General features: G+C 40.5%; 1 protein-coding gene across 1 annotated transcript in view; it reads right to left on the bottom strand.

The window, feature by feature from the left end:
• ZCCHC24 (zinc finger CCHC-type containing 24) overlaps positions 1–15882 on the bottom strand; it is a 103434-nt gene that overhangs the window by 6777 nt on the left and 80775 nt on the right. Inside the window, exon 3 of the mRNA XM_021526675.3 lies at positions 5792–5956. Within this exon, the coding sequence (XP_021382350.1) occupies positions 5792–5956 (165 nt within the window). The remainder of the gene's footprint in view (positions 1–5791; positions 5957–15882) is intronic.

Below are 15882 nucleotides of genomic sequence, written 5' to 3'. Positions count from 1 at the left end.
ATACTGCATAGCTAAATGGTGCTTTTCCAATAGGTAGTCCCATGTTTTTGAGGCTCAAAGTTTTGAAACAGAGCAGCTGCAAAGCTTTTATTAAAATAAAAAAAAAAATTCCAGACTTATACAAAACCAAAACAAGATCCAACCTCATGACACAATCCTTTGTACTGAATCTGAGTAATAAATTATGTATTTTTAATAATATTCATGAAATCACAGTATTGGAGGAAATTAAGCTGATTCACTGTTAGTAGATATTTGTGCTTTCACTTTCCATGGTATGTAAAAGGCTTCACAATCATTCTGAAAATAAAACATCCACGTTAAATATTGTGATAAAGTTAAAGGTTTGGGAAGTCTAATAGGTAGGGAAGTGATAGAGATGTGAGGTAGAACTTAATAAAGTGCACCATTTGCTTGGAAAACACTCCCAAGTTCCCTAACCCATAATTGATCTGAAATGTTTTCATGAAATGTGTCTGAAAGGCTGTTTCATTGCACAGTGCCATGAAGGCAGAAGTTCTTCCATGGGACTGTGGTAGACACAGCATGTGGTGTGAAATCTGAAAACTAGCCATAAGCTTCTCACTGTTTTTACAGGGATATTAGACCCTTGTTTATATCTTCAAAATGTGATTCTTGGAGCAGTGGGTGGTTAAATAAAAATTACACCATCTTGGCCATTTATCTCTTAACACTTTTCTTAAAGACTTTTCTTTATCTGTAAGGTCTTAAAGTACACCTGATCATCTAAGATTTCATTTATAAGTTCTTCATTAAGCTGCCTACCTGAAATTCTGTGGACAGGAACAGAGATTTTGTGCATCTTTTTTTCTGGCTATGTAATATTGCACTATTGCAATTTTCATAAATCAGGGAGTAGAAAAGTTTCTCTCTTTGAATAGCTAAAATGACACAAAATATATTCAATCATCTTGAACGAGGGATGTCTGTAAATTCTTGCTTGATTGTACTGGATTATAAGTGCAACACTCTTATTTTGTTGCACAGCTAGTCAAAACAATATAAAGGAGTGACTCAGTAGTGACACATGGCTTCTTTCTGAGTCAGCGTTTAGAACCATGCACCACATACGTCTTTGAGTCTTCCTTCATCTACATTTCAACTGCAAAGTGGATTTCCTGTGTTAGATGAGGAAGGCAGATGGACTCTTCAAACACCCTGCAACCCTCCTGAGCTTTAAATGTTTGATGTCACTATGTTGAGATTTAAGATCAGAACCAGCAATTCTGTTTCTAGGCTTGCAGTCCAAGCACTGCTTATTCCACAAGACAGGCAAATTGAATAAGTGTGTTTGGTCAGAAAAATTTCCTTTCTACCTCATCTACCACTTATTCAACCAACATCTGCCCACAAATATTCTCCAAAACTTTGCATTACATAAATATACAAAGATGAAGTGCAGGTTCTGGAGTCCCAGGGGTTAATTTACACTCTTCAACAGCGAATGAGAGTTTTGAAATGCTACACTTGAAACAGGCTATTTGACTCAGCTCTGATTGCTTCTACATGCTAGCTGTGCTCTGATTAAAGAGAAAAATACAGCAGTTATCATGTTTATTGATATAAGCCAGATTTTTTTTTTTTTTTTTTTTTTTTTTTTTAATATGCAAGGCCTTGGGAATAATTTTTCCTGGAAATAGTGCAAAGGACATTGGGAATGCCTTGAAGCGCCAAGAGTTTTTGGATGGTTTTCAGAAACAATAGCTCTCCCTAGTTTGCTTTCCCCCTGTGTTGATTGAGCTCAGCTTTTTGGCCTGCAAAGCATTTTGATTTCAGAACTGTTATTGTTACCAGTGTGTTACGACACAGGCTGGGGAGAGAGGGGTTACAAATGCAGGAAAGCAGGTTACCAAGGGCCAGCTGGAAGGAACCAAGCCGTGCAGAGCCCAGACTGCATTTCTGGTGAGGTGGTGGAGGGCTGAGGCTTTGAAACTGGTAGTGTACTTGTCTGGTTTGTGTCTCAAAACTATTTCAACCCAACTTCTGCATAAAAGGAAATCCCAGCTTATCTCCATTTGCCTTTTTCTCTTCATGGCTTTCTTGTAAAGGCAAAAAAGAACACTTTAATCACCCTGAGTAGCAAGTGTTCTTGTCCTGCTGCTGTCTGTTACTAATTGAGGAGAACCTGAAAGTAATGACCTTATACTCTTGGAACCATTCTTATACCATGCTAGAAGTGTAGGATGTTAGTCACAGAGCTGTGTGTCCATCGGGGCTGGGCAGCTCTGGTGGTGGAAGGAGAGGCCCCTGGCACAAGAGGAGTGCAGCAGGGCCTGGCTGTTGCCCACTGTGTCAGCTCTGGAGACTGCCTGAATTCTGCAGGAGACATCAGGAACTGAGGAGGCTGCAAGAGCTCTGCACTGCTGCTGAGGACTCAGCCATGCACTGGGACAGGGTGTGGAGAAGGGGGCAGGCTATTTGGCTGAAAAGTTAACTCTTTTCCTTAAAAAGCAGTGAAATGGACCTTGTAGAACAACAGTAAATCTTGCTATGTTCCTCAGGGGAAAGGTATCCCTTTTTCATTAAATGGAGAGTTTAACTGGAAAAGTTAAATCTTGTCTCTTTTTTTTCTTCTTTTCTTTCTTTTTTTTAATGCAAGCATCCACAGTTGCATTCTTCCGGACTTCACTTTTGTGCATCTTTGTTTAATTTTCTCCTGGTAGTTGCAGGGTGGAAATAATCTTGTGCAGCTCCACCAGGAAAGCATTTGGTGGTGTTGAATAAAGATATCACCACAGGGGAATGAAACTGTCAGAAATCCAAATATATGTATCAATTCCTGACCTGTGAATTAGCTTTTAATTGTGAGTTATTGCTGTCCCCATCTACATGTACTGCATTACCTCTGCATTCCCCAACAGTCAGCTGAAACCCCAAACCCCTCAAACAAACATCTCACCCTTATGAAATGCTAGGTGTTAAAGAAAGCATCACTAGGACATCTTGAGGGAAATTGCTTCCACTAAGGTGTAGAATGGAATAATGTCTCTGCTTCTGTTTGTATTTTCTGCTGTGGAATGGAACAATTTAATTGCACCACTGAAGGATAGAGGATCACATCAGAATTCAAATGGCAGAAAACAATTAAAAATAATTTCCTGGGCATCAAGTCTTAATGCAGCAAATGAGACGATTAAATGTCAGATTAGGAATGTGAATAGAAAGATTCTGCAGCTATTGCTGGCAGGATAATTGTTAGGGTAACAGTCTTAAGGAGCCATGCTTCTCCCAAGAAAAACACATGCTATCATGAATTTGTAGATTTTTAGTCCAATTAAAAAAACTGGGCAGTGGGTAAGAAAAGATTAAATGCACTGTCCATTCTTGAGCAGCAGACCCTCTGCTTTTCTCTGCCTGGGGAAAGAGGGACATTACCAAGGCCCTGGGCTGTTGCCATGAATCCAAGAGACAGTGATAAGAAGGCAGCAGATCAGAGGCAGGATGCTTAGAGAGAGCAAGCAGCCTCTGTCAGCAGCATGCCTCTGGGGCAGGCCAGCTAGAAATGACTGATAACAGCATGAGGTAAATGGTGAAAATCTCTTTTTTAAGTGTTCAGAAAAGCAGCAGTCTGAGGGGAACTGTATTCCCATAGCTGGAGTACACAAGTGTGGGCATGCTGGGGTGGGTTTATTAAATCTAAACAGTCAAAAGATCATACTTGTAGGCTTGAAACTGTTGAGAAGTTTATTGGGCTTGAGTGATCATACCCACCCTTCCCCATACTGAGGGAAGTGAGGTGGCAGTGGTTGCACTCAGATATGGGAATTACGATGAGACCACTGAATTGCCCATGAAAGTAATAACTTGAGTATCATGAGGTATGTATTTACATACCAAATTATTTCCAGTCCAACAGTAAATTCCTGACAGCTGGAAGAAAATAATGTCCAAGAGGACAAGTCAGTCACCAGATGGCTGGTTCTGCACCAGAGCAACAGCTGTCATCACAAACAGCACCGGCCTTAGCCACAAAGTCGGAGAAGAAGCCTTGATAAGAGGCCAGCCAGGAAATAACCATGGGCGCAGATGTTGCTGCTATAGTGAACAGGGGAAGAAAATGAGAATTCAGAGCTTGGCATCTGGGCTGTTACACTGCCAAGAATGCTGGTGAATGACTATAAGGACTGGCTCAATTGCTGAAGCAGAGTCAGAAGGAGCATAAACAACCACAAAATCCAAATTTCTTGGATGAATAGGAAAGGTTTAAGTCTTTCTGAGATTCCTGTTTATGTTTAGAGTAGCTAAAGTAACTATCTGGGAAACACCTTTTGAAATTTCCATAGAGCAGATTTGTCTGGGTGCTTCTTTAGCATTCAGTAAGGCATGATCAAGCTCAATGGGCCTATGGTTTTGCCCCATGTTCTGTTTATTCCTGTAAGCACTCCCATGAGAAGATTTGTACTTGAGGGAAATGCAGAAGGAGGAACACAGTGGAATAATTTAGCAAAGCTTGCCTGAGGAGCAGTTTTTCAGCTCTGGTGTGACAACCACCTGATTCCCTACTTGGTGGACGAGCTGGGGAATGAATGGCAGCAGCCCTCCTGTCAGGTCCTTGTGTTATTTCTTGTAATGCTCCACCATCTCTTTTAAATACAGAGATTTAGATCTGTATTTATAGAGCACTCTAAAGTATATACGCAGCTGTAAAAGTGCTGAGAAGACTTTTCCTGCCCCAGAGAGATTAAAAGCTCATTCTCACAGCTAGGCCATATGGACTAAGAGCATAGGGCTGAATTGAGACATTCTTTGTGGGGAACTGGCCTGGGATAGTTTCCTGGAGTGAAATGAGCCTCCAGGAACAATGAGCAGGTGGCAGGAAAGTGTGGCTGCTCTCCTCTCCAGGGACTCACTAACGAAAGGTATGCATAGGAAATCAAGATTTGAGCATAGCTGCACAAGCCATTCACAGAGCCAACATACGTGCATGAATGGCTACCCCAGAGCTATCCAGAGCGGAGATTATTATCTTCACTACTCTGATATTATTGCCTGAGCCAGTTACATGGGAGTACTTCAGCACCAAACCATTCTTTGTGAGACATGGACAAACCTTACAGTACTGGGAAGTCCATGGATTTGGGAAAGTGGCTGGGGAAAATGAAATAGAGCTATGGAGATGAGGATGGGAGAAAAGGGCGAGCTTGGCAATTGAGAAGAAATGCCTAATTCACTGCAATGAATATTGAGCAATCCTGAAATAAGGTTTCCAAATTTTTGTCCTAAATTGGACACAAGCATCCTACTCTCCTACAGTGACACAGCAAGGCTTGGTGGCCCATGTAGTCTGATTTCTGCTATTTAATAGACTCTGCAAGGTTTGATCTGTTTGGTGACAAACTGGGAGAATGCAGAGATATTCATTAGCCCATACAAGAGGTTGGGGAAGTATCCTCAGAGGTGATTATTTTGTCTATATAATCTATACACACCTTTCTGGAAGTGTCTGCCACTGCCTAGGACGAGGTGTGGAACAGGGGCATTTGATTTGATCTGGCGTGAGTTTTCATGATGAATACACTATGGTGAATGGAAACTTTCTATCATATGCCCTCACCAGGGAACTGTGGTCCCTGGCTGTTTTAGATATGGGCTGTTTTGCAACTCTGATGACACCTGTTCAGATTTCCAGAGCTGAGAAAGCTTATCTGGGAAACATTCTCTGCGGGGTGTTGTAGTCCATGTCAAGTTCTTTCTATCTTACCCACGCTTTACAAAGCCAACAGCATTCCTAGCTCCAAGCCTGTTGCCATCAGGTCTGCACTTCTCTTACCTGTTTGTGAGGATAAACATTAATGTGGCACTTGATACATTCTTGTCCCATGTTAGCCCAGGAGTTTCCACTCATCCATTTTCTCTTGCACTTGGGGCACTTATATTCACCAAAGCAGCGTTTCTTGCCCTGGTATGGTGTCAGGCCTTCTCCTTTTGGACGAGCCTACAAAACAAAGGGAAGTAGCAATGAATGACTGAAAATGGGTGGGTGGGTGTAGTAGAAAAATAAATATTTTTTTTTAATTAGGAAACTTTGCGAAGAAGATATTGGAGGCAAGCATGAAGGACATCTCCCGTTAATGAAGAGTTCAAATGTTGAAGCTAGAGTTTAACAGTTCTGAGAGTGGTCTCTGTAAGAAGTATTCAAAAGTTCAAGAAAGCATCATACTTGTTAGTGACATTGAGTATTTAGAAATATGCATTTTCACTTTTTGAGTAAATAGTTTTAATATTAGTTTCATTATGATAAAATCATTTCTATTGAGTATATATTGCTAGCAATATATATAGTATCAGGAGGAGTAGCTCATTAGTAATAAAAGACTACTTTTTAACTAGAAATTCCAGTTTAGAAATCAAGTCTATTTTCCACTAAAAAAATGTAGTTAAGATGATTTTTAATAGTTCTGCTTTTCACAGCCTATATATTATCATATGGGTGTGCACCAACTGGGACTGAGTATGAAGGAAAGACATTCTGACTAGTGGAAATAATAACTTTTATTAACTTTATCTGGTTTCTGGGTCTTGGCAAATGGTTTCTCTATTTCTGCCTTTGAAGGAAAGGATTCTCAACTGGTGTGTTGTGATGTCTGAATGTTAAATGTCCCTTAAAGAAAGCCTTTTTATCTAGGGAAGCCAGTAGAGTTGACAATGACTGTACGCAAATACCAGGTTTATTTTTTGTACATCTATTCACTCACTAAAACTGTGTGTTGTACTTAACAAAATATGGTGAGGTATGTGAATTTGAGGGTTCATGAGAGTGTTGTATCCAGCTGTGCTAAGATAGCTGTAAAGATGAAGCTGTTTTCCCAGAGTCCCTAGCAGGTGTTGAAACACTGTCTGTGTCACTGTGTTTAGTTCGCTGCTGCCCAGAGGGAGACACTTTGCCTGTATAGTGGCAGTATACTATGATCACCTATCAAAGGGTTCTTTGTCACTTACTTACATGTCAGGCCTAAGCAGCTTTTCTTTTTTAAGGCTTCCAGATAAAGTTTGCAAAAGCGAAATGAGCCATCATGCTGGGAAGGCATTTGTTTTTGTTTTGGGAGCTTGTGTGATTTCTCAGTGTGTAGGTCCAAATTGCTTTCTATGTGAAAACAAGGGTTGCAAAAGCAGGTGGTTGGCAGAAGACCTGAGCTTGGCAGGAGCTCTGAGACTCAGGCTCCAGTGGCTGATGGAGATGGTGAACACTGTGTTGCCTCCTGGGTCACATGTGGGAGCAAGAAGGGAAAGGAACATTGAGTGCACTCTCCCCTGCATGCTGTGGGTGGAAGAGCAGGGGACACCAAACCTACTCCAGCCTTTTTTTTTTCTTTCTGCAGTGTGTCAGTAAACAACATTCTCTGTTTTTTTAATGCTTATTCCTCAGCATTGCAATATTCTTTAGAAGACAGGATCAGTAGCAACCTCCATTACAAACAGGCAAACATCTATAGTAATTTGCTTCTGACAAGCCACTGTAAATATTCTGGCTGATAGCACAGATAAAGCTGACCAGGACACACATATATCCAGTAGTATAGCACAGAAGAAAAAACCAGTGCATTGGTATAGTGAGAAACATTCAGACTTCCACAACTGAGTGCTGGCAGGCATGCAGTGTAGCTCTCCGACCCATGGTGTCCCTTGATAAAGATGAGAGATTGCAACTGAATGTAGTGCAGGAAAATGTCAATTTATGGAGACATCCTTATCCTAATTCATACTTAATTTGGTTCTGCCTCTGAGAAGCTCATAGCACAACTCAGTGTAAGAAGAAGCCACATGCTCTTTTAATTTAGAAATTCTTATGGGATTGAGTCCTTATGGAATTTTTTCTCTGTTCCAGAGAGCTCCTGTGTTTGAGAGACCTTCCCTCTCCTTCTGAAGCATCAGAAATTCAATCAAATAAAACAGATTGTTTTATTTGCAGTTTCTATTGGGGGGGGTGTTATTGAATGGAAGACAAATGATTTTTGACACTCTGATTAAGTCACCCTCTACTTAAACTCCTCCTGCAGCCACACTTGAAAATGCCGCTCAGTGCCCCTACCAAGCAGTAGTCCTTTCAGCAAACGTGCAGTTCACAAGTTTCATTATTTCCAAAAGTAATAGCACTGACTTTGGAGACAGAGTGCATCTTGGAAGTCTTGTAAATGTTTACAAAGAGTTTTTGAACATAACACTCCCACAGCAATATGTTATGTCAGCCATAAAGAGCATTTAAACATCAGACTCCCACAGCAATATGTTGTGCCAGCCACAATTCCCAAATGGGAAACTTTCAGAGACGGCCACTTGGGCGGGCCAGTGACTGTGGCTTTGTCCAGGTCACATATGTGACTTCAGAGACACCAATGCCCTGAAATGCTCTGCCCTCACAAATGCACAGGGAGAACTGAAGATACTGGTCTGTGGAGTCCTCTGTGTGTACAGCTAGGCATCAGAAATGGAGGCTTTCCAAATTAGAAGCTACTTTTAAAATCTGGCTTCTCCAACTTTCTCGGTAAATCGGAAGCAGAACCAGGAAAAGAATGTAGGAGCCCTGACTCTGTTGGTAATTTCCTGTTATAATTGCTAGATTAAACTTTCAATTTATTTTTATTTTAACTTTTTTTGACAGTCACAGCTCTCTCCTCAGTCAGTGACTCTTATTAGTTTGTTGGCAAACTTACAACATTCTCTGTAGGTGTTTTACTATTCTGTTTTATGGATGTTTACGCGTTGCCCTAATAGATATTATTTTCCTTCCCTTATCTTCAGTTCCCCAAGCAGTGCCCCACAGGGAATTTGGACTAGCAAACAAGTAAGCTCATTTTCTCTAGTGGGAAACATCAATAGGAACCATTGACAGCAGTGAAGGCAGCCCTCCAACTCCCTCCACCCTGCAGAACCAAACAAAACAGGTATTTGATAGTATTTGGTAGAAGGCGAAACCTGAGTGAGATACACTAATGGCCTGGGAGATCTGAGGTTGGGTGTTCTGGTTTGTTTGTTGTTGGGTTTTTTTTTTTTGTTTGTTTTTGTTTTTTTAGCTGTTGGGTTTTGTTTTTTTTTTAACTTAAAGTGTCTGGCTCTAGTAGGAGCACAGCTGAATTGCATAAACATTTCCAAGAAACAGCCTGCTCCTTGGCACAGAAGCAGCCAGCCCTGCCCACAGGGTGCTCGAGCACCCGGCCACTCTGCAGCTGGGGTATCTCAGCGCTCATTCTGGAGGGCAAGAAATATTTTCACCAGAGGTTTTGCCTTAACTAAATGCCAAAAGAGAGCAAGACACATTTTGTCATTTGGTATTAACCGAAAAATCCTTACTTTACAGAATGTGGGATTTACCTTGTCTAGACCATTAGCCTCCTATCCTCTCCTCATCCCAGCTCCATTTGAATGGTGGTTAATAATAGACTTTGGTTGGTGTTTAGGTCCTGCAATTCCTGCCGGAGCATTCTCTTCTTACTCTTTCTGCAAATAGGGATTTATTTATGTGTGGAGTTAATCCGACAGTTATGTTCTTATTCATAATGGCACAGTATTTTGTTGTTGCCATATTAACATACACTGTCCCATTGCCTGTAGGACCAGGTGGGTGTTTGGCCTGGCTTTTGTCCTTGGCTGCAAAAACCTTGTCTTCATTCAGATATTTCAAGGATTTACTGCATCCTGGACAGGTGGGCCTTTGGAGGATCAAAATGCAACAGGTTTTGCTACAAGGACCAGAAACTAGCCATTGCTTGAAGTATGCCTCAATGTCAGGATCTAGGTATTAGGGAGTTCTGTGATGTTTTGACTTTGGACAAGCAGTGACACAACTGCCATCACCTTTGCAGGTGTACCTAGTCAGTATGTATGTTTGCCTTAGCTGGAAACGACCAATGTACAAAGCCAGTGAATTTGGTGTGGCACAGTAACAAAAATTACCTCAATATTCCATCCCTCACTGACACCCAGCTGTCCCTATTTTTCATCTTCTTTCTTTCTTGAGCCAAAACCACAAATTGGCCATCATAAGATTTTAAAAGTGTTTAACTTGAGCTTTTCTGCTGGTAACTGGCCAGTCCAGCTCTCTGTCAACCTATCAGAAAGTGCATCTCATGAGGGATCTGCCAAATCACTTGGCAATGATGTACATAATAAAGGACTCTCTGCTTTCCCTAAACAATTCCCTCAAAAGTATCAGTTTGCAGAGTCAGCAAAAACAAAACACACCCCCCTCCCCCAACATGCCCTGCTTATAACTAGATTCATTGTAAACAACACAAGGCTGAGTTTCCTCAAAGCAAAATGCAGAGACAAAATTTAATGCTTTTCTTCCTCTCATCTCCCCCCAAGTTTGTTTCACACAGGTGAAAGGGCTCTGTACAGCGCAGGAAAAGATGAAATCAGGCTAACATTGGTAGGTGGATCCCCTTCATAGAAGAACTCTGAGGGTCTGCTTGTAAGCATGCTTTATCAAATAAAGAGAAAAGGGTAACAGCTAACAGCTTGATGTCTGACAGGCTCCCGAGTGGTTTGTAGGAGTGGGAGGCTCAGAGCTATATTTTGTAATGTGAAGCCTCCAACACTCTCAACTGAAAGTCAGCACAACTGGGAGATGACATTAAAAATGCCTTATTACTGTCATTGTGTACTACTATATGCATATCATATCTTTTAATAAAGATATAATAACGCATCCCCAAAAAGTCCAATTAGAAAATAAAAAAAAAGTATAAGGACTGATTCTGTGTACTGGGTGTTGTGGCATTCTAGTCTTGAGGCTGCAGTAAGTTACAGAGTGTTGGGAAATTCACAGAAGTGCTCTCACCTGTCTCAGCTCTGTGCATACTGTGTAGAAAATGAGGACACACCTGCACACTTATGCCAAAAGTTTAGCAGTTTGTTACTAATAACATGTATATTGTTTCTGAAGATGGTTAAATCAATAGGCTTAGTTGTCATGGACATGTTTCTCAAAGTCTAGAAAGCCAAGAAGCTGCCTGGCAAACATTGCACCAGTTAAATCAAATCTGGTTTCACAGATGTTTCAGTCCTAGCCATGCTGTCAGGAGCAAAGATATGGTATCATTACTATACTAAATTAGTTTGAAGCTAGATAGTTGCTAATTGGCAATTCTGCAATTATCTGATGTGTCAATTACCCAACACTGAATGGTCTGAAAGGTTGATAGTATGAGTTTTCTTTGCCAGTCCTACTTATCATTCCACAGTTAATATAGATATAGGAAATATGTAAATGCTCAGTGCCATCCAGTTTGAGTGAACAAATCTGTTCACGAGTAGCATGCTGCTTTCACAGGCCTCTGTTCAGAAAAAAAAGGACTTGGTTATATTGATGCAAGCAAACAGGAAAAGACAAAAGTATTTGGTAGAATGATAACATGTTGATGGGACTGGTATTAGATTTCCAGCACATGGATTGAGTATAGAGCCTTAAGAAATTTTCTCTCTGTTTGTGGTGAGATTGTACCTCAGCTCTTCATCTACAGTGGGGAAAGGTCCTTTTGCTGTTTCCTGCTACTTCTGCAGTTCTTGTGGCATTGTATAAATCACTTTGGGCTACCTATGGTAATGTAGCTTGTGCAGCATAGTGGAACCTTGACCTTCATCTCACTTACATAAGTGCTGTTATGAAAAAAACAAGCAAATAACACTCAATTCTTTTCAGTCAGTCCTTTTCATGGAAGAACATTTGAGTGCATACTGTATTGCACAGAAACCTGTTGTCCCTATAGTGGAGCCTTAATAGAAGTGTAAACTCCCCTTGCATTCACAATTCTAACTAATGTCAGATATACTTCTGCATTTCCTCAATGTTCGTGTGAATTTTCCAGGTATGCTTATATATTGAGTATATCATGTGTTATATACAGGGCAACAGGCAGCAATCAAACATTTAATGTGTTTGGTAGATTTTCAGAGCCACAGAGCTCTGCCAACCCTACCCAAATCTTCTGTTAAGAAAAGCTGCAAATCATTATCTTGGTTGACTGTATTTCAAGGATTTATTTTACCTGCACATGCTACTCTTTGCTTGTTGAATGACCATGAAAGAGTTCCCACAGGGGCTATCTATGCTTGCAGCAAATCACAGCTTTAATACGCTTGTTCCTGTAGGACTTTGAAAACAATTATATGACTTGAGCATATAAATAGCTGCCTAATGAATCTTCTTTTGAAAGTATTGCATAACTCTGTCTAACCCAGAAACTAAAGTTTCAAGATCAGGTCCTTATGCGTGTGAAGGTAACCATTAAAATTTGAACTAAATGTTAAATTGTGCAACAAAGCAAGCAAACTGAAAACATTCACTTAGGAAACTGCATAGTGAAAATTGTTTTCAAGGTAATGTTTAATGCAGTACAAAATAAAAAAGGGGGTGGGACTAGAAAGTGGGGATGGAGCCTGCCTAAGCAAACCTGGGTCTTTGCTGTGTAATTTAAGAATTGTATGGCATACAGAAAATAGGGATTTGCATATCAAATTAGGCATGTAGAAGAGTTTAAATTACACTCGCCTGCTGGGACACAGTGAGGCACTTATTTTCAGCATTACAATATCATATTCTGCCAAACAGCTTGAGATAAAAGGAAGTGGTCGAAATCTTTCCTTTCCCTTCTCTGATACAAAATTGGACATGCTGAATTAATTATGAAGAAACTAGGAATGTATTCATTTTAATAGTTTCCTGATGTTTGGACTCTTTTGTTCCTCTTCATCCGTTGCTTGAGAACATACAATAGCAGTACTCTCCTCCTCTCCCTCCCCTCTGGTGGCACACTATATTTAATATGTTCATATTTATTTAGTATTTGGAATCAGGGTTTTGGAGAAGGGAGGGTCAAACCCTTACTATAATCAAGCATTACCTCTTCCAAGCTGAGGTCAAGACTCATATTTTTGGACTTGTTTAACTGGTTCACCTCAGATGCCTTCATGTGGATTTCACAATTCTCCTAGGGCTAATGTGGCACACCTGGGGCACTGACCTAGTGAAAAACTGCCAGGCCTAAGGATTGTGAACTGTCCTTTACAAAGCAGTGGAGCAGTTCTGATAGACCCCTTGCTTCCCCATAGGTCATGAGACTGTTCAGAACAGATGGGAAGGCAGACAGATATCATTGAAGGCAATTCTATTCCAAATTTGAGTAGCAGGTGCTTTTGGAGACAAATTCAACCACTGGGATGCTGCCTTCTGCTTCATTGCTGTTCTGAGATGTGTTTATGCAAAGTTTCTACCTGAAGAAAAGATGTGGATTAATTTATGACAATGAGATAAGGTTACATTTGATTCTCTGATGGCATTTCTTTCCTTATTAAGTGTCCAGGTAAAGAAGCTGCTTGGGAAGACTAGGGTCCAGAAATGGACATAGAAATATCCAGGCTAGACTGGGCACACCACTATTTGATCAAAGCATATTTTCAAGAGTATTTGGATCAGAGACTTTTTTAATTTATGGGGTGACCATAGAGATTATATTGTTTTTTATTGTATTACAGCTGAGAATTTGAGGCTTTTCTCTCATCCAACATTTAGTACTTGCTCTTCATGAACTACTGTACCTTAATCTTATACTGGGTGCAGCTTGATATAACTTTGGTGTCAATTTACTGAGGGGAGTAGAGAAAACACCTTTGTTAAAGAGCTCTGTAGATGCTAAGGGGAGAGAGGTTTTTCTGCTGCTTGAGTGGCACTGTAAAATCCTGCTGTCTGACAAGCTATAGCCTTTGGTGCCTTTAACCTTTTGTAAATCTAGACCTGTTGTGGATTTCCTCCAAGCTAAATATCTGCTGCACTACACTTGCTGAAAGTACTTGGGGAGAGATTTTAATGTATCAGTGATCTTAAGAAGAAATGTCAACTAGGGAATCTGCCACTTTCACTTGCTCTTTATAAACACAGTGCGTTGATGTACCAAGGATGTCAGGGGAGACAACTTCTTTATGTTCATGTACTTCTTAATTGGAGAAATAGTTGTTTTAGGATTTGGATGACATTAACAAGACTATTACAATGAATAAGAATTTAATTCCAATTAGTATCTTTGATGTTCATATATATAAAAATAGCATTAATTTCTTGCTTAGTTTTTAAATTAGACTGCATCATCCCAAAATATTGTTTTTCCCATACTCACTGTTTGTAGCCACCAAGTTTAAACTCATACAACAGATACTTTAATATTATTACTTAAGTAATTTAAAAAAATTTAATAACTATATCCAGTTTGTATGCAGTTTCCTGCATAATCATTGTCCTCACCTGACAGTGACCAAAGGATGCGTGCTTTGTACTTACTCCACGGGCTGGGCAAAGGGTGTGCAGGGGAAAGCATTGCATTGGGAGGTAGGGAGGAGAAGGAGGTGGCAAAGCAGACAATATTTTAATTCAATGCAATACAAAATGCAACTTCAGCATTTTTCCACTCAGGAAATGGCTTGTTTTGCTCTGATTTTTTTATGTTGCTTGTTGCACCCTCTAGACCAGCACATTTTTTTTTGTTCCATTCATATGTGTATGAATTATTATAATGCTGGGTCTCTTTTAGCCTGAATTAGAAATGCTTTTGCTCATGTAAAGGTTTTATCTCTTCAAAACAGCTCTTGGAAAGCAAAGGAAATATTGTTAAGATGATAAGGGCAAGGATGTTTCTAGGAGAACTCAGCCTTCTTCCTTCCTTCTGTTCTGAAAGGCACAGGATCTGTTTCAACTACCCACTAAATCCTTAAGGCTTCAAGACCTGGTTCATGCCATATCACACACACTGCATGAGAATAGGTGTAACTAGAGTAAGAAAATTCCAGCAGGGGAGTGCAGGATCATGAGGGTAATGTGATCTTGTGGTTAAAGCACAGGACTGGGCCTCTGCAAGCCCAGGGTTTTATTCCTGGCTTGACTACAGCCTCTTTCTGTTGGTTTTGAACAAGTTACTTGATCTCTGCATGTCTGAATTTTCATCTGGAGTATGGGCAGAGCTAGTGTACCTCACATTCTGAGAATTTAATCAATGTTTGTTGCTACAAAAGGGAGCAGTATGCATGAATCTTATTATACAAAACAAGGACTATTATAGGCCTGTCACTGGTGACCCTGGCCTCACCCCTTTGAGCCATTTTTTTAAAAGTCTCTGCTTATGGATGGTTTTGGTCAGTTTGTTTTCTCTACAACCTGACTAGTTAAAACAGTCAGACCTGTCGTTGTCAATTATGTGCTTATGGCATCTCTATTGATATATTACTTTAAAAAAAAAAAAAAAACAAACCAGAAGGTAAGACAAGTGCTTACACAGTTGTAAGGATTTCCAGCTAGGAAATTCTTTATGCAAAAGATGAAGCTTGGGCCCTCTTAGAAAGCTTCCCCCTGTACCAAATGCAGTATAAGGACCACCTGCCCCCTGTAACCTCTCAGACCCCACAGAATGCAATGGTACAGGCTCCCAGGACACCAGCACACAGGGCAAGCTGTGGTCTGTCCTCCTCCAAGATTAAATACCACAGCAAGGGTGTCATTGCTTCTGGCTGGAATGAGCCCTTTGCTTGAACTATTAAGAAACAGGGAAAGGAAATAAAGACCAGATGAGCAACCACCCTCCTTTTCTCCACCTCAGCCTCCTTCCTCCACCTTCCCCCCTGCCATGCTGCCTACGAGATGACATACAAAAACACCAATTGAGTCAGCCTGCTTTAAATTACAGCATTCTTTCTCAGCCTGGAAAAAAACATGCTATGCTTAGCCCAAAAATGAAATATGACTTCAGATGCTGATATGTAAACTGCATGAATGTGAAGGGGACTTTTTCTTATCCCAGTATTCTTCCCTCTAGAAATATTGTGCTGGGCCATACATGAGTATATTGCATTGAAGTCTTAGAAACTCACCCTTTCTGCCCA

Source organism: Lonchura striata, chromosome 7 (assembly GCF_046129695.1).
Source record: "Lonchura striata isolate bLonStr1 chromosome 7, bLonStr1.mat, whole genome shotgun sequence".
NCBI lineage: Eukaryota > Metazoa > Chordata > Aves > Passeriformes > Estrildidae > Lonchura > Lonchura striata.
The sequence above is the reverse complement of the archived record's forward strand: the minus strand, read 5'-3'. Positions and strand labels throughout refer to the sequence as shown.